General features: G+C 39.0%; 4 protein-coding genes across 5 annotated transcripts in view; 1 reads left to right on the forward strand and 3 right to left on the reverse strand.

Moving 5' to 3' along the window:
* Nucleotides 1-1338, reverse strand: part of LOC140940673 (uncharacterized) — a 2348-nt gene extending 1010 nt beyond the window's left edge. Inside the window, exon 1 of the mRNA XM_073389657.1 lies at nt 1-1338. This exon is cut by the window's left edge and continues 1010 nt beyond it. Coding sequence (XP_073245758.1) covers nt 659-1327 — 669 coding nt within the window. The 5' untranslated portion in view covers nt 1328-1338 and the 3' untranslated portion in view covers nt 1-658.
* The window catches only part of LOC140942370 (uncharacterized), a 333944-nt gene that overhangs the window by 111809 nt on the left and 197135 nt on the right, over nt 1-25000 (reverse strand). The gene's annotated exons all lie outside the window — the stretch shown is intronic.
* Nucleotides 4735-25000, reverse strand: part of LOC140941474 (high-affinity lysophosphatidic acid receptor-like) — a 30797-nt gene continuing 10531 nt past the window's right edge. The window contains exons 1-2 of one of the 2 annotated variants that reach the window (XM_073390469.1): nt 9584-9712; nt 4735-6313 (exon numbers count right to left, since the gene is read on the reverse strand). In XM_073390469.1, coding sequence (XP_073246570.1) covers nt 5317-6312 — 996 coding nt within the window. In that variant the 5' untranslated portion in view covers nt 6313; nt 9584-9712 and the 3' untranslated portion in view covers nt 4735-5316. Of the gene's footprint in view, nt 6314-9583; nt 9713-25000 lie in introns of those variants that run through there. The other variant, XM_073390470.1, reaches the window with a different exon arrangement.
* Nucleotides 19421-25000, forward strand: part of LOC140941475 (pyroglutamylated RF-amide peptide receptor-like) — a 19845-nt gene continuing 14265 nt past the window's right edge. Inside the window, exon 1 of the mRNA XM_073390472.1 lies at nt 19421-19780. Coding sequence (XP_073246573.1) covers nt 19753-19780 — 28 coding nt within the window. The 5' untranslated portion in view covers nt 19421-19752. The remainder of the gene's footprint in view (nt 19781-25000) is intronic.

A 25000-nucleotide genomic window follows, 5' to 3' on the forward strand; every position in this document is an offset into this window, starting at 1 on the left:
AATTATTTATAGGCTTAACTAATTAAACAGTGTAAGTGTACATGGAACAGAGATCTGACGTACATGTAATTACCGAAACAAAAGCAATGTGTGGCAGTTCTGGACAAAAAATTGTTGAATTTAAAGGGGAGAACGGGGTGAATTCAATACTTAACCAATACCACAGGGATCCCATGCTTACATTTCAACGGTTGAGTGTAATTTACATCCTGTGACACCAGCGAGATGGTATCATCCTAGAAGCGATCATCAAGATGTTGTTTGAGAAACAGGATACTGAAGTCTGCAAATGCTAAAAATTGCTATATTTTACTTTTGATCAACATCTTTGATGTAATTCTGTGTGTTTTGGTGTGAATTAATCAATGTAGTCATCAAGTGAACTGATGAATTCACACCAAAACACGCAGAAATACATCAAAGGTAAATCCTCTTTATTCATTTTATTGATAAAATATGACGATCATTGAGCTCAGTATTTGTGACATGATACTGACTTGCTCTCATCATGGAATGTAAATTACATTCCACCCTCATAACGTAAGCTTGGTTTGCCTGTGCAAATCATTCTCCCTTTTAACAGCCCTATTCCCCCAACCCCCCCACCTCCATAACGACTTCCTATTGAAGCCATAAATGATAAAGCCTTATTAGCTGCCTATGATCTTTGAGAAGGGTCATACTCCTCCCATAATCTCTCAAATTCCTCTGAGAAAGCGTTTACAACTCGTTGATCACTTGTTATCACCACATTTTCACGGTTTCCAGTAACTGCTTGTCTAGTCCAGTTGAACGAGCCATTCACAAGCTGTTTTCGATCAATAACAGCAAACTTGTGGTGCATGAAGAATGAAGATAGGTCATGTCTTACCAAAATGCCTTCTCGTCTAAATTTCTCAATCTGTGAACCAGATGTTCCCATTTGTTCATCATCTGTCAACACGCGAACAACAACTCCATCATTGTGCAGTTTAACGACCGCATCTGCAAGTTCCCTGCAGTTGATTGTAAATACGCACACATCAAGGCTTTCTGTAGCTTCTAAAAGTACACTTATAAGCTTACTCAAGGAAGTTTCTTCGTGTGCAAACTGGCAACGTCGGCGATTGCATTCTCCTTCGAAAAGAAACTGTTTACAAACAAGATTCTTGTCAGGGAAAAACAGCACTTGCGATGAATTCGGAGTCTTTTTTGGAGCAGTTTGCACAGATCCCTTAAGACTTTTGTAAATAACATAAGTTGAGTGAGCTAAGACGGCAACGATCCAGGAAATCCGAAGTATTCTTGAATATTCTAAGCTTGGAAGTGAGAACAACAGCGCAGCCATCTTTACGTGAATGCTTTGTGCGTTATGTAATTAACACATTGATTCTACAGCAAAGATTTAGTCTATCCCAGGCCTCTCTCCTGTGCATCAGTGCGTCTCGTCTCCAGGGCCCGTCGTTTCTTGGTCACATCGTCTTGCTGCGTTTCAAGCTATGCCGAGTGGCTCTGCAGGGGACGAGAATGTACTTCGGTGCACCGGGCTTCGCGGTCAAACGTCTGAGAAAGAAAGTGTTTTGTCCAAAAAGGTTGGTGCACTGAAACGCCGATGAAGTCTGGAGCTCATCACTAGCCATGGGCTCCTGATGAAGTACCTTCCCGTGAAAATCTTATTTGCAAGAGATTTATTTCAAGATAATATATAGATTTGGTCAGGAGCGAAGCTCTGGTTAATAATGCGTGTAAACAAAAAAAATTACATCGTGTAATGCTAAACTGGGACGACAATGAAAATGGCTTCAAGACTAATAGATCTAATTAGCAAAAAAACAAATTGCACGTTTAGGACACTTTTTCTTCTTATTAGCAAAAAATAAATTTGCACGTGGAGCACTCTTTTTGTCTTTCACTTGCCGTTGTTTTTCACGACTACAACGCTGTTTTTAGTACGACTAAAACGTCAAACTTCCTAGTTACCAGTAGTTACACATAATTTTTATGGAGGAATTGTCGTATGTGCTTACCCAATATTTTTTTTCCTGTGTCCATGTTCGCTTTTATTTTTCACTGCCGCTCATTTTCACCTTGCTGGCCGCTAGCATTTCTCATTTTATCACCACTGCTTTGAATTTCCATATTTTTCTTCCAACGAAATTCGTCTCCTTTGTTTTCAATAACTCGCTCTAGCTCTTTCTCTGTTATCCACGTTGGTGTAAGCATAAAAAATAACATCGAAAAAGACACGACTTTTTTGTTGTTTTTTCTTTCTAATAGTCCGGGCGGCCCTGTGATTTCCTTCCAAATAAAACCTTGAGTTGCATTTGGGTTGCCATACCTGTTGATCAGAGTTATTTTACATTGGTATGCCTGTGGTGCGGAAGGACGGTCGGGCGGGCGGACGGTCTGTCAGTGTACGGTCACGTGATTACCAAATTTTCTCGGAGGGAAGATTACCACATTTCCTTAGCTATGGGGCTGCGCGCGTGGAGCGTCGCTCAACTCTTAAGAAGGTTATCAATTCGGAGCGATTTCTTTGTGCTTGTATCTTAGGTAAGGATAGGGATCGATTTTTGATTCTATCAGTGCTATCGACATGAAAGGCCTAATCAAAACCGCGTTTATCTGCTAGGCGCGATGCATGCTTATATTTTCCACCGCCAAGTACAAAATGTACCAAGTCGATATTTGCCCACTACAGAAAAAAGATACAGCAATGAACAAATAAGCGTACAAAAAGACTGAAAGAGATTTTCTCGATAAAGCAAATGTAAAATCCCACACCGTCTCAGAAATACGGCCTGACACCCCTTGTATACTCCAAACGTTTCCTTGCTTGTACACGCCTTGCATTTTCTTCACTGATATCACTAGCGAAGCGATAAGAATACCAAGATTTGCCAGCTTATCGACCTGGTTTTCGATACTACTTAAAAGCGGCGAAACCACAACAAGAACATGGCCAGTACCTTCAAAAATTGAGTCGAAAACAAACGCAGGTAAAGCTTGATAAATAGGCGACCTTTTACCTCCAGTTAAAACATATCGACCTTTTTCTGCAAAAATTGGAGATAGGTTTCAACGCCCCAATACCAAACGTTTGGGACATTAACACGGCACCTAACTTTTTTAGCCCGCTATCTGGTCCCGCATAATACTCTTAATAACATGCTAGAGTTTACCCAAAGTTAGAAAACGGCCTTTGATTGGTCCGCATCTACAAACTGAAGTGGCTCTTCGTTTCAGCAGACATTAATGGGGCAGGAACGCGTGACGAACCCCTTAGAACGTCTGCGTGGGAGGCTACTGTTTTCAAAGAAAGTCGGCTCTAGCAGATCTTTACGTGTAGTCAATCAAATGGTTATACCGAGGCCCAGGTCCCAACTTGGTAGACATTCCTTAAGGCACAGAGGACCTGTGTTATGGAACTTTGAAACAAAATTATTAATGTGCTGGACAGAGTAAACAGTTTTAAAAACTCTGTGAAAAAAAAAAATCAAAGCTGACTCAAGAGGCCTTTAATTTTCTTTAAACAAAGAAGCATCCGTGATTACAATGAAATCAAAGCATTTTATCTATTTTAAATATATTTTTTAGCTTTATTTAAAAATTAATCAGTAGTTTTATTTCTTGTCTCTGTTGCCATCTCTATTTTGTAATTATTATTTTGGTACTTTATAATTATTAGGTTCACATCATCCTATGGCTGTCTTCCTAATCCTACTCCAACATTCTAAGTATGTATGTATTACGATATTAAAAGCAAATATCCTGAAGACTCGACCGATAAAGTAGGAGGTGAAAGACGTTAAGGGAGGAAATCCTGTTTCGTGTAGAATTAATCGCCTCCTCATTTCTTACCTAATCTACAAGCAAGCGAGAGATACTACTCTTAAGAGCGTTCTTGTTTCGTCAAAAAATGGTCGTTCTTAACTTGAAAATTACGAAAAGACGGATAGAATTTGAATTGCCGTCGCTTTTCATCCGCACTGAGGAGAATAGTTGTTAGTGACTTGGTTTTAGCATAGATAATATTATCCATGGGTTTTGTGTAACGACCGTTTTGATGAGTGAATAACCCCTTCAATTTAGTCATATTCCCAGATTTGGCTGACTCTCGGTCACTTGGCCTTGAGAAAATTCTCAGGATGAAACAGGACGTGCCAAGCATGGTAAAAAATGGCGTGGCAGAAAGCAAGAAAAACACCAGTGCCAGTTCACTTTCGTGAATGAACACAAAAACACAATTAGCCTCTAGCTAGAAAGCAATGAATTTCAAAAGCATCCCAGAAGAGATACAGCAGCTAGTGGAGGAAAAAGATTCAGACATTAAACACAAGTAAAGAACGTTATAAATCATTCATTTGGCAGTTTTGAGAATTAGATTGATTTGTGTTATTATAAGCAGTAATGTTTTTCATTTCTAACGTGCTCGTTCTATTCTGAGTGTACAGTGGCAGATCCAGACCCTCCTGAGATAAGAGGGAGTCCGCACTCAAAACCATTTTTCTCGGCTATAGCCTCAGTCTGGCCTATAAGTAAGGTTAGGACCCGAGCCCCCTCTCTCCCCACCTCTCCAGGGCCTCTCCTTGCGATCGGCCACTAGCGACTTATGCCTCTTGGACATAATGACTACTTTTACGCCTCACTTTTTCAAAACAGCAATCAAGCACAACGTCAGCTTAGTTTAATACATTATAAGCTGAGCTTCCTGCTTCCTTACCCAAGGCATAATTTGACTTGTTATAACGGATGCTGGTATTATTACATTCCCCAGGGGCCGTAAAGTAAATTAAAATTGAAAGTCGTTAATTTTTCAGCATTAGCTCGGGTGGATACTTGACGGGGTTTTTGCTCTTGAAGACGCATTAACAACTGCCACAAAGTTTACTTCTGTAAGGTGGGTCTAACAAATAGATTTCATGTTGCCGTGCGCCTGTTCAGTTATAGATCACAGATGACGTCAAAATGTGGTAAAGAGCAAAAAAGTGGCACACGATCCGCGGGCGAGTGTTTTATTGAAGACATTTGTGAACCCCTGCCTTTCAGCTTTAATTCAAAGTTAAATTAATTAATAATATATTAACATGGTCAGGTTAAAAGAGGGGCGAACCCCACAGTCTCCCCTTTGTCTGAATTGTGTTAAGAGTTTAAATAATTCTCTGCAAAAAGTTTTTCTTACTGAAAGCCTGATTAGTTTTTGGACATTCTTAACTGGCAAAGTGAGTCGTTAAAAATGATTTTACAATATCTCTGAAGCTACTCCGGTCACTTCTCCCTAAATTCCTAAATCCCTCCTTTATTACTTGATCCTTACAAATTTTACTGAGCAGACGTCTAATTATCGAAGGTATAACTGCCCCGAAGACTTCCTGATGAACAGAAAAATACTTTTTTTAACAAGCCGTGTGTCTTTTTACGAACCTCTCGAATTCGCCAACAGTAGAGAAAAGGGTTGAGGCTTGAATTAAACATTAAAACTGTAAGTGAGAAATTTCCAATCGGTACCAGGGCGAGCTTCTGATCTCGATCTGAGGTCAACCAAGCAGCTGTAACCCCAACAGATGGTAGAAAGCACAGCAACAGAGCGAAGTAAACAAATAACATTGTTGTTACTGATTTTCGAAACTGAGAAACGTTGAAACCAGACATCTTGTGGTTTTCTAAGGTGTGAAGCCGCAGTTGGGACGTCATTTGAAGCTTATGCTGCTTAAGAAACCGGTAAATCTTGTAAACGGAGTAAGATGGAATGACCAGAAAAGCGATGAATACAGCAGAGGACAGAATCATTGCAGTCGAGGGGCTCACCAGTCGACCTAATGGAAAGCAGAGACATACAGCCCACAAAAAAGCGATCAGGCCGCGTGTTTTTCCAGGTGTCATTGTGGAACGATATTTGTGACGATGACATAACGTGAGATAACGATCCAAGGTTATAGCCACAATGGTGAGAAACGATATCGCGATGAAGTAATCTCTGGTGTACTGGAAAATTGTTCGAGAGTAACATCGAACTTGGGGGCCTCCAATAACGCCATATATGCAGTAAATAACATGCACTGGCTGTGCGATAAGACCAATCATGAGGTCAGACATGGCTAAACAACAGAGAAAAGAATTCGACGCACGATTTATGGAGGTTGCTTCCTTCAACGCGACGAGAATAATGGCGTTACCAATAAATGCCGTGAAGGAGAAAAGGATGTTAAAGGTGGCAGATATGATGTAGTTTGTGTGGAGCGAACTCGGGGCTTGGAGGAAAATTGACGAATCGTGGCAGGTAAAGTGACCGGCGGCCATACTTGCGTTGAGTTGTGTTGAATTGTCAATCATCCTGGTGTTGAGAAACAACCTTAAATCAAAATTCGGACAAGAGTATATCTGTCATTTGGTCGTTAATTGTGAATAGCTAAAGTCACTTCGTATTCCTTTTAATCAGGAGCATAATGCGAAATTTGCATTAGTTTTTAATTACATCACAAACACGTTATAGCACCTGTCACTGTGCCGAGACTAATTACAGACTCAGATATTGAAAAATATATAATCCAACTACCCAAAAATGAGATAATGTAATTGAAAATAACATAGTCACTTTGGTAAAATCCTCCATAATGCGAAATTTGCATTCGTTTTTAATCGCATCGCAAATACGTTATAGCACCTGTCACCGTGCAGAGAATAATTACAGACTCAGATACTGAAAAATATATAATACAACTACTCAAAAAGGAGATGTAATTGAAAATAACACAGTCACTTTTGGTAAAATCCTCCAGTAGCCGTTAAAAAAAGAGAAAACGTCAATCAAGCAGCATCTGATAATATTCAGTTTTTAGACCGTGCTCAGTTTCCAAATTAATTATAATTAACTAGTGAAATTCTGCGAGGTTATTTTTCTCTAATTGGAATAGTCTAACGTGAAAACATTTAACCTTCATTATATGTGGCTGCATTTTTGAAATCAGATGTCCTACACAGGGTAAAAGGAACTTGTAAGACTGCTCGGCTGCCAGTCCTCTTGAGTGCTAAAGTTACAAACTAAGGTTATTTGTTATCAGTTAAAGATAATGGGATATCTCTCACTCGAGTGAAAAAAGACGGAAATTAGATTTCTCATGATCGGATAGCTTGAAATATAAACATTTTTTTTTTATCAAAAAGCAGTGTAAGATACAATTTCAACTCTAACCGACAAAAAAATCATTGCTACAAATAAAGGACTTGTAACTAAATAGGAACGAGGTCTCACCACATTACTGGAAATAACAAAGTCACAGTTTGTTTTACATTTACCAAGAGAAAATCTGATTAGCCGTGCATACTGGGAAATGATATGGATTTGCCCTAGAGCTTTTTTAATTAGTACAGGAGCAATTTTTTAGTTGTTTAAAATAGAAACTACAGATATTAATTTTTTTGATTGCGGGAGGTCTATAGGGTTAGAAAGAATCAATGGAAAACTTGGGCATTTTTACTTTATACACTTCGCAATTGCACTGAGGTTGTGATACAAAATATTAAAGCAAACACACACAAAAAATGAAAATGCAAAATTTTTAAGAATAAATTAGCCCTGCAAATTACTGATAATCCTAAAAACAGTTTTGCCTACCGTATATAATAATCAATTTGACATCAACTGAGTTAAGAGAAGGCAAATTGGAAACTGTGTAAAGATGTTGTCGTCTTCTTTCTTTTATCAGACGAGATCCTGGAGTGTCATGAGAGTACTTAATTTATTCCTACTTATTTTTTTCCTATTCCCTTTTTAAGCACAATTCTATGACAGCCGAACGTTATTACAATTAGGCGTAAATTAGAAAAACGATAATATATAGATTTAGCCAGGGCTAAAAGCGAAGCTGTCGATAATTTATAGTTTGCTCAAACAAAATATAAAATCGTGTAATGCTAAGCTGCGAAGGCAACGGCGGAGAACGGTGAAAAACAACAATAGGTCTAATTAGCTTAAAAGCAACTTTGCACGTGCAGCACAGTTTTTATGTACATTTCTTTGCCGTTGTTTTGCACGACTACAACGTGAAACTTCCAGAAACTTCCTAGTTACACGTTTTATGGACGAAGTGTCGTACGTTTTCTTCTTCACTTTTTTTTCACTGCCGCTCATTTTCACCTTGCATTGGTGGCCGCTAGCATCTCTCATTTCGTTACCGCTGCTACAAAATTTTCATGTTATTCCTCCAACAAAAAAATGTCTCCTTTGTTTTTTATCTCTCGCTCTAGATCTCTGTCGCCCTTTTTCTGGTTGAGTTTCGCTGGCCTGCCGCCTACTTTCTCTTTTTCTCTGTCTTTCTCTTGCTCTATATTCCAAATTTGTGGACATGACAATTAATCTAAGCTTAATACTTTAGAAGACACGGGTACAGAGACAATTTCCGCTTTCCGTTTTAGTCTTCATTGACTCTTTAGTTGTCTTTGCTTCACAAGACGCGGGTGGCTGTGCGACTTCCCGTCAAAATAACCTCGAGTTGCATTTGGGTTGCCATACCTGTTGATTGAGGTTTTTTTACATTGGTATGCCTGTGGTGCGGACGGACGGTCGGGCGGTCGGTCGGTGTACGGTCACGTGATGACCAAATTTTCTCGGATGGGTAGTTTACCACATTTTATTACCCATGGTGCTCCGCTAATATTGAATGACGAAAAAGACCATATTCAAACCTTATTCACGATACCCGCCATCCGCGCACGCGCTTTAGAATCGACGGATAAACGTAAAATTTCAGTGCTAATACATCATATATCATCTCTCTCAAAGAGAGAAGACGATTTAATAGTCTTGCAAAATGTACAGATTCGGCGAGTTCTACGTCCTTATTACTTGCTGTGACGTGAAGACATCTACGGTCGCTACCGCATGTATCTAAAGGCTGGTTTTCACTAGCAACAGAGTCGGAGTCGTAAGCGGAGTCTTAAGCGCGACGGAATAGGGGTCAGAAGAATCAGAACGTTTTCATTTTGTTCCTACTCCTCTTACGACTTCGTCGCTTACTTTCCTCTTATGATCTAGATAGTACAATGAAAACCAGATTGCCGGCGTGGGAAGTAGAAAGGATAAACCAATCACAATGCACGTTCCCACGCTTGGTGATTGTTTTAGCTCTTCCGCTTCTGCTTGCGACTCCGACGACCCAGTTTTCACTCGATCGTAAACAATGGAGTCGTAAGCGGAATCAGAAGAATCAGAGCGCTGTTTTCACTAGATCGTAAAGTTCTACGCTTTATTGTGATTACGACTCCGACCCCGACTCTGTCGCTCTTGAAAACCAGCGCGTGGAAAGATGACGGGTAGCTTGAATAATATACAACTGTCCCCCGAAGGGGAGGTGAATAGTGGTGTGGAAATAATTTATATCAAGACTCGAAGCGTCAAGGTATATATCTAGCGCTGTTCACCGACTCTAGAGCGGATAGTTGTTTTAGTATTTACCAAATCAGTTGGCCGCATCAAACTGCAAAAAAGTAACTTTTTGTAAATTAAAAACGTCACTTAGTAGGAACTTACAAACATTTCGGGGATTTTGTCAAGTGCATTTTACGATTTTGTTGCAAATTCAGCGTGGAAATAATTTCTACCTACCAGTGAACACCGACAAGCCAAAGTTCTTTGCTTTCTTGGTATTTGTTTGTGCGACTACTTCAATTATCGCACTTATTTCGTCTTCCGAAAACTGTCTCGAAACGAGTCGCCATTTTGGCTTCTGTCGCAAAACAGTGAACAGCCACGGTGTATGACATTTGCAGACTGCAGACTGCAGACTGCAGACCGCAGACCGCAGACCGCTGACTGCAGACTGCAGACCGCCGACCGCAGACTGCAGACCGCAGACTGCAGGCTGCAGATGGCAGACTGCATGAGGCAGCAAGACTGTAAATTGAATGAAACCAAAAATATCGTAATAAAGGTGGCATCATCATCAACATTACCTTGTTCCGAGAAGTACATGTAAGGCCTAGAAGCGAAGTTTATATTTTTCACGCAAATTACACCAACCTCATTCCTGAAGGAGTAGTTGGCTGTTCTTCTCGTATTGAATTAGAGCAGAATAATATCTGCCGATGTCACAAATTCGCTCATGAATCCATAGCAACAGGCTAGCAATTTAGCCTGCACCACAGATGAAACTAAACTCAGTCTGCGGTCTGCAGTCTGCGGTCTGCGGTCTGCAGTCTGCAGTCTGCAAATGTCATACACCGGAACAGCCAAGGATATTCCGAGTTACGGGAACAAATCAAAACGCGTGGAAATTGCTATTTTAGTAAATACTAATGTCCAATATTGCAGTGTATGTTTACATCGCAGACATAAAAAATAAACAAATAAATAAATAAATGAATATACCAAAATTTAACCCGGTGAAAAATCCTGTTTACTTAAAAGTATCTGAAAGAGCAGCTGTACAATTTACGGATCATATGACTTCAACTGCAGTCTGCAAGCAAAACCAAGATACAGACTGTGTCGTTACTACCGAAAGTCACGAACGGCATTCCTTATGAGCATGGAAGCACAAAGGTCACTTTGTTGGTTCTCCTGGATCTTAGGCCCAGTTCATACGTCGTGCTTCTGCCGTGCCGAACCTAATTAATATTGGGTTGGACAGAAGCACGGCACAAGCACGACTTGAATTCAGACCTCGTGCCAGAGTCGAACTTAATTCAGCGTTCGCACAGTAGTCAGTACAGCGGTAAGCGGTGACGAAAATGGCGCCGCACCGTAACCTCCAGCGTAAATTGCTACTTGTAAAACTCTTACAAAACTCGAGGACGAGAAGAAAAGAAATGCAGCAGAAAATCCTTTTCCTTTTGACCGTCAGGCGAATGTTATTATTAGAAGTTTTTTTTCTTTCTGCTCTTCTTATTTCTTCCGAGAAAACCACTGCTGATCGATCATGTCGACGGCTTCCCCGTAACAAGGGATGGTTCGAAGAAGTATGGAACACATACACTGATCAGAGGTTCAAGAAAACGTTTCGTGTATCAAAAGCCACCTTTGATTTTATCCTTGGTCGTATACAACAACATTGCGATGACACTGATTCAACATCGCCGATCGCTTCCTCGTCTTCCTCTTCATCTTGTTCTTTATAGCCAGCTAGTGGAATATTTTCGTCAAAAGGTAGTTCGTCTTCTGATGAATTATCGGACTCAAACCAAGGAGGAAGGAGCATGCAAACTTGTACGGAAAGCCGCCATGTTTGTTTTAAACCATTCTCGACCCCGGCCCAGTGCTTACGCTTCTGATTCCTGGCCGTCATGCCCAGAGGAGCTCTCGGGTAATAAAGAGAATCAATGCGCATGCTCATTGAAGGACATTTTTCCTCGAAGCTACTCGCGGGACTCGCAAGATAACAATTCCCGCGAAAAATACATTTCTGAAATTTATGCATTTAGTTCGACACGGCATAAGCACGACGTCTGAATCGCTACCGTGCCAGAGTCGTGTAGCACGGCAGACCTTGTCGAACTTAAGAGTGAGTCTCCCTAAAACCGGTCCACTCCGTTTCGGGTCGGAAAATCAATTTCCTTTAAACTTTGCCCATAAATATATCTTAGTCCAAAAGTAATTGAAACCGCATTAGTTTTTGAAAATATTTCAAAATTAAATTTTTCGGGAGGAAAATCACTTCAGCACTCGGCGGCCAAATTTTTGCAGTGACAAAGAGTAAAAACAGCGCATATTGCCGAGTTCACCACTTCAAAGTTTTGCACTTTCAACGATTTTTTTCACTTCCTAGGATTAAATTGGTCCATAAATGATGTAAAGGAAACAATTTTGGTCCTTCAAAAATAACTCGCGTCTACTAAATATTTTTTGATTTACACCCACTTTGCCGTACGCAGGAAATGACTCAAAAATGCATATTTTCATCCTAGCACTGTGCAAAATCCCCACATCTTCTAAACAAAATGTCTTTTCAGACCAACAAAGGGAATGTCCAAAAACATAGCAACATAAAAATATGTTATGATTTTAACGATTTATCAGCACAGCCGATCGACGAAATATGCCTGTTTTCTGTTTCCAATACACGACGGAAGGTCTTAACGCAAAGCCCGAATAACACAATAATTCTTCAAATGTATTAAGTATTTTAAACTTTTTGTGACTTTTGACACAATAGAACATCATGTAGGAAAGGAGAGCCTTTAAGCCGAACGCTTTAATACTACAGGTGTACCTGTTGACAGCGCTTGATCCGATCGCGAGTCGTCGTCGCTGTGTACACAAAACTGATATCACACGATGGCGCCTGTCACGCATTCCTATGACTAAAATTGAAAGGCAGGAAATTATCTTATCAATAGAGTATTCTATTATATTTATTGCCGTTTTCGTTGACAAGCTACAAAATCAAGAATCATGCATGCATAAGAACCGATAGTGCATTAACAACCCGGGGGCGGGGGCGTTTGCTGGGTATGTGTGTGTGTATGTATGTATGTGGTGCTGCCCTCTCAGAGCCGCTACCTAACTATAATCTATTCTGTGGCCAATCAATTATAGACCCCATGTTAGCCACTTTTGGGCAAATATGTAATTTTTCGCGATCCCAAATTAGGCACTCTCTATTTTTATGAATTGACCCATTTTTTAGAATAAGGAACACTTCACTTTTCATCTACAGTTCAAACATTCTGGTACGTTTGCTAACCGTAAATATGAAGAACTGTCGTACCTCAAAAAATCTGAAAATGTGCGACCCCATTCTAGTAACTCTATTGAAAATGCGACCCCATTATAGTCGATCCAGTCGTGAAAATGCGACCCCATCTAGCGGCACATCCCCAGTAGCCTCTTATAAGGAAGTACCCCCCGAGATTAACAATAGTCTAGTGGCCCGCAAGCAAACATCCCCCTTGCTATTATTATAGAACAAATTCTGTATCTGTATCATTATCATTCCTAGGCTAAACCCGGTACATTTGAAACCAAGATAGCCACCTGTTAGAGAATGTGCTTGATCCCGACGAATTTACGGAAAATTTAAGGACTTAGTAAAGAATTTAGGGACTGTGAAGTTGCATGGTGGTTTACCTCGTTTGGCGCTTTCGATTTCTCTCTAACTCACTAATATGTAGATTTAGACAGGGCTAAAAGCGCAGCTCTCGTTGATATACTTGAAGTTGTACTCCAGCAAAAAAGAAAATCGTGTGATGCTAACCTTCAACGGCAACGAGAATTGCAAAAACAAAACAAAACAACAACAACAACACCAATATGTCTATAATTAGCGAACTTAGCTTTCCACCCTATCGGAGGGGGTGGGGTATACAACAAAGTGTTATACTGGGAGACTCCGCCCTGATTGTCCAACCCACCTTTACCATGGCCATTTTTGACTGAAGAGGTGCCCCTTGAGGGGCAGAAAGCTCGCAACGCAGATCGCACACGAATGTTTACAAAAGCCGAGAAGCTCAAAAGTAAAAATTTAACGACAAAATCATTTGAAAAAATAAATAAATAAAAGACTATACATACTAAGCGGACGATGAGTGACCAGGAGAAGAAATGGCAGGGAAGCTGTGGTGGAAACAATTGCTGCCAAACGTCCTCTGATATATGTGCGAGATGGCTCACAGAAATCAACTCTCTTTCTTTCAAAAGCAATTTGCTTGGGATTTCATTTGGCACAAGAACATTGAATTCTGATCTTCTTCAAAAGATAACTAAAATGATTGTAGAGTGCTCTTGTGTAGTGAAAAAGATTGTTGGAAAAGACGCGAGAAGAAGGAAAACGACTCTACATCGGTGAGTTTGTACCCTGCATATTATTACTCATTTTTCTTCCGCGGGCTCACTGTGAATTCACAACCTTTCAGGAAAATCGCTAGTTTAATATGTACATTTCGGCAATAACGGGACAAGAATTTCAAAATATGGCACTATTAATAATTAACCACTTTCCGTAATAGAGAATGAGTATTAGCGAAGCTCTCGCGCGTGCGAAAAAAAAAGGGTAACCTGTAGATGCGAGAAAATTTCGTAATCACGTGATCGTTCGTTCGACTGTTTCCCCCTACTACCATTACTTTGACACCGATAACAAAGAAAGGAGAAAGAGCTGGAGCGAAACTGACAAAACAAAAGAAAACAAAAAAAGGAGACCAAGTTCATTGCGGAAGAAAAAAACATTAAAAAATTCAAAGTTGCGATGAGAAAATGACAAATGTTAGCGGCCAGGAAGGTTAAAATGAGCGGCAGCGAAACAAAAATGAAACGTAGGAAAATATACGAGTTTTTCTCCATAAAACGTGCAACTAGGACGTTTCACGCACGTTGAAGTCGTGCAAAACAATGGCAAAGAAATGTACAAAAAAATGTGCTGCACGTGCAAACTTTTTTTTTCGCTCTTAAGCCCTATTGATTTTTTTTTGTTTTTCTTGTTACCGTCACCGGTTAGCATTACACGATTTTTATTAATTTTTTTTCTGGGGTACAACTTTGAGTATATTAACGAGTCAGAGCTGCGCTTTTAGCCCTGGCTAAAACTACTAGTGATTATTAGCTAGTGCACAAGATATTAGTCAAACCAGAAACGGAAGGAGGAGAGTCAAAATCGAAAGCGCTAAACGAAGTAAACCAGCACGCCAGTTTTAAATGCAGGGTAACCTATCTAATTTCAAAGATACAGTATTTGTTCTAGGATAATAGCAAGGGGAATGTTTGCTTGCGGGCCACTAGACTGTTGACTGTCCCTCATCTTTCCGTAAAATCGTCCAGATGTGCGGGCCTTCTTGGGTCCGCTGCCCCAAGAGTAGATTTCATAGTCATCGCCAGGCTAAACCCGGTACATTTGAAACCAAGATGGCCACCTGTTAGAGAATGTGCTTGATACCGACGATTTACGAAAAATAGAGGACTGTGAATAGTCTAGCGGACCTCCTGCTAGCAAGCACACTCCACCCCCATCACCAGCCCCAGCCTGAGTCGGGGAGCTTGATAAGACCTGAAAACAGGTACGTACTCGTCGGTTTAATACCACGGACTACCAAAAATAAAAAAAAATGATAAATACAAACATGAACGACAAATATAAAACAAAACAAAGAGAAAGCTCATAGCGACAACCAATTGTTTTATAAATCCTAACCTGAATGGACAGGAGCCTGTTCCTGGAAAACTAAAAAGTTGCTGTTGTTAATGCACTATCGGTTCTTATGCATGCATGATTCTTGATATTGTAGCTTGTCAACGAAAACAGCAATAAATATAATAGAATACTCTATTGATAAGATAATTTCCTACCTTTCAATTTTAGTCAGACTCTAGCAAAAAATGTTTTCGCGGCGTAACGATTCCAGATATAGGAATGCGTGACAGGCGACATCATGTGATATCAGTTTTGTGTACACAGCGAAGACGACTCGATCGGATCAAGCGCTGTAAACAGGTAGTACACTTGTAGTACTAATGCGTTCGGCTTAAAGGCTTTCCTTCCTAAATGATGTTCTATTGTGCCAAAAGTCACAAAAAGTTTACTTACTTGATACATTTAATGAATTATTGTATTATTCGGGCTTTGCATTAAGACCTTCCATCGTGTATTGTAAACAGTCATAACAGAAAATAGGCATATTTCGTCGATCGGCTGTGCTGATAAATAGTTAAAATCACAACATATTTTTCTGTTTCTATGTTTTTGGACATTCCCTTTGTTGGTTTGAAAAGATATTTTGTTTAGAAGATGTGGGCATTTTGCACAGTCCTAAGATTAAAATATGCATTTTTGAGTCATTTCCTGCGTACGGCAAAGTGGGTGTAAATCAAAAAATATTTAGTAGACGCGAGTTATTTTTGAAGGACCAAAATTGTTTCCTTTACATCATTTATGGACCAATTTAATCCTAGGAAGTGAAAAAAATCGTTGAAAGTGCAAAACTTTGAAGTGGTGAACTCGGCAATATGCGCTGTTTTTACTCTTTGTCACTGCAAAAATTTGGCCCCCGAGTGCTGAAGTGATTTTCCTCCCGAAAAATTTAATTTTGAAATATTTTCAAAAACTAATGCGGTTTCAGTTACTTTTGGACTAAGATATATTTATGGGCAAAGTTTAAACGAAATTGATTTTCCGACCCGAAACGGAGTGGACCGGTTTTAGGGAGACTCCCTCTTAATTGTTCTGCCGCACTAAATTAAAAACTTTGATTCAGACGTCGTGCTTCTGCCGTGCTTATGTCGAACTTAATTCAAGAATTAAGTTCGGCACGGTAGAAGCACGACGTATGAACTGGGCCTTAGCACGGCCTATCGAAACCGTTCTTCACGGTATTCTCCTAGGTGGGCTTCAGTCCGTGGTCAGTATTAACTGGTTTACGTCGTATGACTGCACTGATTAATCACACTGTGTTGTAGTAAATGGAAGTCTGTCACTTTTCGTTGCCACCCAAACCAGGGGAGCCACAGGGGGAATGTCTTGGTCCCTTCTCTGTTTAAAATTACACATTGTTCACCAGTTACCTGTTAGAGATGATAAAGAGGCTCCTTTTTAGCGTACATTGTTACGCAGATGACACTCAGTTGTACATATGTTGCGTTAAGTCCAAGTGTATCTTGTATTTTAGTAGGGACGAATTTGGAATTTATAATGCGTGATTGGATAAGGGACCTATACGGGACTCAGGGATGATAAAACTGAGTACTTACTCATGGTTACTAAGCAGCAGCCTGCAAAATGTTTTTCTCCAGCATTACTCAGTAAGCAACGAAGTTGGGAACAGGCTTATCATGGTTCGTCTCACAGCTTAGTATGTCGTTCCGATCCACATGTGCTGCTTTTTACCACATGCATGAAATACTTGATGCATAGATCTCGATAGGTTCTTATATTCCGAGGCACCAAATTTCTTCTCGTGCTTGCGTTTATTACCTATGATAAGCCCTTACAAGAGATATGTTGACGACATCTATCTCCAAACAACTAATGAAGAAACGGCAGACCACTTCCTCCATATATAATTAACAATGTGCACCCTAATTTGAAATTTGAAATTGAAAAACCAGAAACAACACCGAGTGGCCTGTAATTGTCATTACCCGATTTCAAAGTCACCATATCCAAGGATGGCAACAGCTCTTTTGAATTCTACAAAAAGCCAGCCAAGAAACCACTATTTGTCCACCCTCAATCAGCTATCCCCACTAAATCCAAACTCAACTTCATTCGCAACTAACGAAAACGCATCGAGGACAGATGCTCCTCAAATATATCTACAAAACAACACCTATACACATTCGATGACATCCTTCGCCTTAACGGTTATCCAGAGAACAGTATAGAGCAGACAAAACGCCCACAAAACGCTCAACGACACCCTCAACCTGCCAACACAGAATGGTGATACCTTAAGATCCCTTAATTACATTTCTGAACGACTCAATCACAGGATCACTAACATTTTTAGAAAAGAAAACATCCCAGTAAGCATTGCCCACAAATCCTACACGCTCAGACAAGCCCTACCTCCACGGAACGCAAATGCACTAGAGACAAATGCCCTATCTCTAACACCGGAAATTGTGTTACGAAGAAATGCAGTGTACCAGCTCACGTGAAGCTGCGATCAGCAATGCGTTGGTAGCACGACACGCTTCATCCACGACCGCGTCAGAGAACATCTCAATAATAAAAACTACCTCTGTTAAAAAAACATATCTATTCCTGCCAGAACAAAGACTATAAAGGTATTGACGTCAAGATTATCATGAGCGAAAACGATATAATCTACGCCTCTATGACCCTGTTTACATGGAGTGGGGGACCCCGGTCTAGTGGGGTAAGTTTCTTTTGTCTTGTGTCCCCCAGAGCGTGAAAACAAAAGAAACCAACCCCACTAGACTGGGGTCCCACACTCCATGTAAACAGGCCCTATGAAGCATTTTACATTAGAAAGTGCAAGCCTGCACTCAATTCCGGAGAAGAATGTACTGAATTCGCAAACCTTCCATTTCAGTAATTTATTTTAGAGACCATTCTTAAGCGCTTTTAGAGGTCCTTTGTCTAGAGACACTCCATCATCAGGGCTTATTTCTATAGCTTTCATATATACGTCACATCTTTAATTTACACGTTTCACCCTTACTTTTTAAACAGCAGTTTAAGGCCTCACTAGAACAATTTTATATATTTTTGATTATGCTGCTGAGGGACAACATGAACAGATTATTGTCAATTGTATAAACGGTAAGCCTATCCTGGCGGCAAAGCCATGAAAAGTAGATAAAATATGGGGAAAAAAAGGGGAAAAAAGACGTCAACCTCGTTTACAGGGTTATCTCGCTTCTTATGGAGCGGGAGAGAGATGAGTAGCAAAAACCTCTGGAAACGAGGTATCAAAAATCTTTTAACAAATCAGTTACCTCATGCTAGTTCCGGCTGAATACATCATCTCCGCAGTTTCCATGACACTTAACTTTAAGTGTTTGCCAGCACAGGCACACGTGGTTATCATGCAGTCAAATCCAAGATTATATCTCGTTCATTTGCTCGTGCCAGTTATGTTGTGCTTAGTCACGATACAGATGCTCTTAAAATTATCGCCATTTTCCCCCGACCTTATATTAAGTGGCAGTATCACTTCAGTTTATCATTATCATACATTGTTAAATTTTATGAATAAAAGAAACGTTTGTTTGTAAGAAAATTCTGGAATTTTGATTAGCTTAGCTGCCAATTTTTTTGAAAGTACGTGACAATTTATTTAAATTTGTGTTTGTAGTATTTTAAGTACAGTTCAGTAAAATATAGATTTAACGTTGTAGCAAACTACAAATCAACTCCAACGAGATTGTGGCACATTTGTTTCTTCTTCTCTTGTTGTTGCTGTTCTCTGATTATTATTATCATTATTATTGTTATAACTGGATTTATTTATTTATTCTCTTTTATATTAATGTTATTATTATTATTATTTGTTGAATATAAATTAATTTGACTTTGTTTAGCGCAGTTGAAAAATTTATAGAGGATATTACACGGTGGCGCGAAGATATGAATTTTATTTTCGAGTGGCAAAACAATATTTTACTTACTCGCTGCGCTCGTTCGTAAAATATTGTTTTTTGCCACGAGAAAATAAAATTCATATCTTCAAGCCGCCATGGAATGTTCTTTTTATTATATAGAAAAAAAAAAAGACTTCGATGAAATAATAGAGGGGAATTACCGAAATTACGTCATCGATAATCTCACGTGTGGGATTATGGAAAACAAACCACTCGAGTCTCGAATGTGGTTTTTATGATTTTTACGAGTGGTATATTTTCCAGTAAAACACTCGTGTATGTATAATAAAAAGAATTAATCTCCTCCCAAAGCGAGAGATCTCTCTTGCCTCAATTGGATATGACGTTCAATAAGATGTATGACTATTATCTACAGTCAGATTTAAGTAATTGACATTTACATACGCGGTAGACTCTGAGAGGGTGATTTAAATTATTATTTGACGAGTAAATATAATTTAATATGAATTGCCTGACGTCAAAGGAACATGTTGTGTAAGCAGGGAAAAAAACATGAACCGCAAAAGCTGTATTAGCTAAGTAATATTTAAACTCACTGTGTGTGATCATTAGCAACGTTTTTGATTTCTCAAACGCTTTGTTTTCTTTCTTCTTCCAACATTGGGCGATTTCTGCAATCGATCTCAAAATCTGTGAGGTATCTTGTTCGCCTTTTAGTGGCGTATGCTATCTAAATCACCTGCTAACAAACAGAAGCCCTACTGGTTTTCTGCCGGACACAGATGGCAAAAAACGCTACAGTTTTTGAAGGTAGGTTTAAAGTAAACAAGTCGATTTTTGAAAAGGCCGTGAAATTCGTCATTCTGCAGCCTGTACTTTTTCAGCATTTAACTATAGTATAGGTGATAAGAAATAATCCTTTTCTTCAATATAAATGAGAGTCCTTGCGTTTAGAGTTTGGTTCATTTCTCAAACTTACGTTTTTCTACAACCAAAGAATATTCTCCAATGTTACTTAAAACTGAACGTTTGCCCCTATTTAAAAAGCGCTAACCAGTGCTTTTAGCTTTATTGAAACAGAATCATTATTCTCTTAAACACCTGCAACTATATCTCCACACAAAATTCTAGCGTTCAACTAAGTTTTTTCCTTGTTTAAACTGAACTTAAACTTGCTGCATTTTTTTCTCGTGAAAGCAAGTACATTTTTTGAAAGCGTTTTCGAAAAGAACATTGAGAGGATTATTGTTTGAATATAACTTTAAAACAGAAGCTGCAACAGCCATTAAAAATTTAAGTCGTAGAACACCCGTCTTTAATCACACATTAACAGTATTTCGAAGTTCAACACTCATTCCATGTCACTATTGAGTTTTTCCTTCTATAGCCGCATGACTTTGACGCGGTTTAGCGTCGTCAATTTCCCTTATGATCACTTCCATAGTTCCAGAAACCCCTTCACACATGAACGTTAACTTGCATGTAATCGTAAAATAACAGAAATAATTTTAAAACGTTGTCTTAGAAAACAAAATCGTACTTTAAAATATTTACGGCAAAAGATCCCATGAGTAAATAAGTTACTCGTTTCCACTTTTTCATCTTCAAAACATGTCACTACACAAATTATGGCAGAATGAGTGCTTGTTCAGACAAGTCATTACTTCGATCACGAAAAAGTGTGTATTCTTCTGCCTTTATTATATTTTGCTTTTCTAGAATGCTTTAAGTGAGGCAGCAGTTATTGTCTGTAATGGACACCCTAGTAACATAAAAAGAAATGAAAATGTAAAACGGCTCGTGCAATAATATCAAGAAAACATTAGGAGTATAATTTACATTTCTTTTAAGTTGTCTCGAATCAAGCGTTATATCAAAGAGCTAAGCGAATGCTCTCCTGCAAATGATTTTAAGTTCCTAGTTCTCATATGAGATAGGCGTTTAAACACATTAATCTTTACTTTTTTGCTTCATTTTTTTAATCACAAATTGACAGGGAATATCTGGCTCGATATGTTAAAATTTATGTTTTCTTTACACATTGTATTCACTATATAACAGCAGAACGGAAAGACTTAATATTCAAATCACCCTCTGGTAAGTTTTTTTTTCTCGGAGTTCCCTTTGTGTTTTGTGTCAACAGGTAATTGATATTGAAATAAACGAATTCTCCTGATGCTTCCTCTCCCCTTCGAGAGAGAGAAAAAAAGTTATAAATAGGGGAAAGAAAGGATAAAAAAAATCCATGAGACCGAAATGGAAGTAGTCATTCTAATTATGGTAGCTTGGTACTAGTTAGCTTTTTTCAACAACTTTAGAATCGAGAAACTTTCCTTTGATCTTGCTTGTGGATTTGTACTTAAACATAGGATTAAAAAAGTCATGCTGAAAATTTATTCTTGCTTGAATCTTGTCAGCAAACTTTCCTGGTTGCATTGAGGTTACATTCAAAGACATTAACATAAATATGTAATATATTAATACAAATATATAAAATATACTCAAAACGCACAAAAATAGACCAATTTCGATATATTAAAATAATATTATTCAGACTTGGCACAAAGGCTTAGGGGAATAAAAAAATCATCTTGAGGCTCAGCAGTGAATAATACATTTCTTTATTTGATCTATTTCTCTAAGCCCCAGTCCCTCGGAGCTAAGTATGAATTTTAATATATCGAAATTGGTCTATTGCATTAAAAAGATGCACTGCGGGTGGAAGAGTGCTGTTCACCAAAGAGGTATATCATTCCTACTGTCGACGGAACAGTTCTTACAACGATTTGATTATTTGACAATATATAGATTTAGCCAGGGCTAAAAGCGAGGCTCCCTTTAATAAATTTATAATTTAAATCAAACAATAAACTTGAAATCCACAAATCAGTTAACTTAAGGGCACATATGTGACTTTTGAGAAGAATGAAAAAAAATTTTACATCGAGTTGATAGCCCTATATGTCCACCCAAAAAATAGCAATCATCTTCGATCACATTATGGCTCTTGATCATAGTAGATCAGGCCCGGAAAACAAATCAGGCCGAATTTTTTTCGTTCGACATGTTTACCTTACAAAATCTTGACAAAACCTCGGTGCGTGTAAATCAACCTTTCATACTCTTTACACATCACATCTGAGGTGAAACAGTACTATGAGGCGCTGTTTTTATCATACAGACATCAGACAAAATGCAGTATTTAAAATTTTTCAAGAAAAATTGCACTCATTCAATATTCACAAACATCGAAGCACGCGTTGGCTTTTAGCGAAACCGTTCAAAAAATTTCCAAAATCACCTATACGGCCAGCTTGTTCTCACTTTTGACAAGCGCAAAATTTGCAGTGAACATTAAAAGAGTTACGCTTCAACATAAGAAGGAATTTATTTTGTTTATTTTTTATTTAATGGTTTTATAACGATGTTTTAATCTTAAAAAGCGTTTGATAGCGGAGCACCATGGGTAAGAAAATTTGGTAAACTATCCATCTGAGAAAATTTGGTTATGACGTAGCGTACGCCCGCCCGCCCACCCGTACACACGCTTCATGTAAGCCGATGTCAAATGTCACAATAGATCTTGCACAACTTGACTAGCCTCTTAGTTATGTAAGCTATCCGTATGAGTACGATTAGATTGACAGCTGTCAAAATTAGGCATCCGCTGACAATTAGCACATGACTATCTCGCGGGCTCAGGTGAAAGACCAGTCGTTTTGCACCTACATATAAGCTGATATAATATGTCACTTACCAATTCAAGATACTCACACTCGTAGTCTGTTAATTCGAATATTCGCCATTCTTAATTGACAGCTGTCAAACTAGAGTATACGCTGACCATCATCGCCTAAGTGTATCGCGGGCTCATTTGTCTATCTATTGAGGTCACGTAGTGTTTAAAGTTTTGCGCTGATATTTTATTTGATCACGGGCTCAATTCGAAGTCCCATAGCTTAGAAAATCGATCCATCTTAGAAATTTCGGCAATCACGTGACCATACACCGACCACCCGACCTTCCGTCCGTCCGCACCACAGGTACACCAATGTTTAATCTCACACTTTCTAGCTAGTTTGGGAGCCTGCAACCTGATATTGTACATCCATGTTTTGATTAATTGACAGCTGTCAAAATAGTGTTTCTGCTGACCAGTATCGCCTGACCCTATCGCGGGCTCAGGTATCGACCCACTGAGTTCGAGTTTTTTTTAACGTATCCGCTGACAGGTTGCTACTTTTCAATTATCGCAGGCTCAAGTTCAATTTTTTTAAAAAGCATATGAAGTAAGTCGAGTTCATGAGCCGCACTTTTAAAATGTTGATTTCGAACTGACCTCGGACGCGAAAATTCAACCGGCTTTTACATTTACATGCGGGGAAGGCAATCACTTTTGACTTTTCTCACTGTCACGCGTTGATCACGCTCTGCGTCCAATGTTTATGTTCTGATTGGTCAAAATTTGACAGGTGAGTTCATGCGGAAAATTTATGCAGCGTCTGGAAACTTGCTTTCTGATAGCTGGAGCTTACAGAGTTTTGTGTCATCTTGTGATGTTTTAAACTGGCTTTTTCTACCTGGTGTACAAAATGAAATACAGCTGCTATCAAGATTGTTCTGTAATTCGTGGCTGGTTTGTTTATTGCGCTTTTTGTTGACAAATGCACCGCTTGTCAAAGTCATTGGAAATCCGATTTCGGATGGCATCGTTTTAAAAAATGAGCTTACTCACTTGCCCTTGCTTGAAGCGTAAGAGGGTTGAAAATTCTGGAACACTTGATGACCTTCAGAAGCAGCATCTCGACTGGTAAGCCTGAGAAATTGTTGTCTTTGATGTGTCTTTTTTTCGGTTTCCTGAAGTCGAGCGTATGGTTTATGCGGCGTAAGTTTATACACGAGCAATGATCTAACCTACAATAGCATCAGGTTTAAAAAGCCTTTAGACATTTTTTGACCGCAAATTCAAAGAAAATGTTCCGAAGATTATTTAGTTATGATTGTGGCTGTAAACAGAAAGCTCTGAGCGATTTTCTTGCCTTGAGTTCATCTTGAAAAAGAGCAAACACGGGAAGCCGGCTTAAAACATAAATAAGATTATGCTTACGTACCTGACTCATGATTTTCAAAGACACTTTACTCTCAATACTTCTCTTCGTGAATGAAAATTATTGTCTCTGTACATGTTTCACCGAATTCTATTTATTTTATTGATTGTTAGTAGTCCCTCTCGCAATTTTTATCGCTGCACCGGTTGTATCCAGTCGAACATAAACATCTCATGCAGGAATACTCAAAACGCCGCGCGTAAATATCACTCGCTTTTAAAGATTACACATGACAAAACCATACGCAGTTTAATAAATAAAGGGAAATAAAACCCAAACATAACAATTTATCTATCATGTTGAAGCGTAAATGGTAACTCTGTTAATCGCACTGCAAATTTGGTGCCTGTCAAAAGTGAGCCCCGTCCGGCTGGCCGAAAAGTGATTTTGGAAATTTTTTTATCGTTTTCATTAAAAGCCCATATTACCCTGCATTTCACATAGGACCAGATTTTTCTAACTGAAAGTCCTGGCATTATAGAATTCTCTTCATGAAAACGTTTCATAATTCAATGCCATAATTTGTTGTGCAAAGGAAGCGCGTGCTTTGATCGTCGTGGATATTGAATGAGTGCAAATTCTCTTGCAAAATTGTGAAAAACTGCAGAATTATAGGTTTAAATAGGGCAAAAAAGAACAAATTCTGTCCGAGGTCTGTATGATAAAAACAAGGGCCTCAATAGTACTGTTTACCTGAGATGTGATGAGAAAAAGTATGTTTAAAAGGCTGGTTTACACGCCACCAGATTCGTCGCCAAGATTTACTAGTAAACTAAACTTGTCGAACACAAAAAATCCGGCCTGATTTTTTATTTTGGCCTCTCTTTTAGACAGAGGAATGCGACGTGTAAATTGGCTGCCACCAAGGACTATCGTGGCGCGTGTGTTTCTTAAAATTATATTTCGGGGTTGTCCAATTATC

Source organism: Porites lutea, chromosome 6 (assembly GCF_958299795.1).
Source record: "Porites lutea chromosome 6, jaPorLute2.1, whole genome shotgun sequence".
Classification (NCBI taxonomy): domain Eukaryota; kingdom Metazoa; phylum Cnidaria; class Anthozoa; order Scleractinia; family Poritidae; genus Porites; species Porites lutea.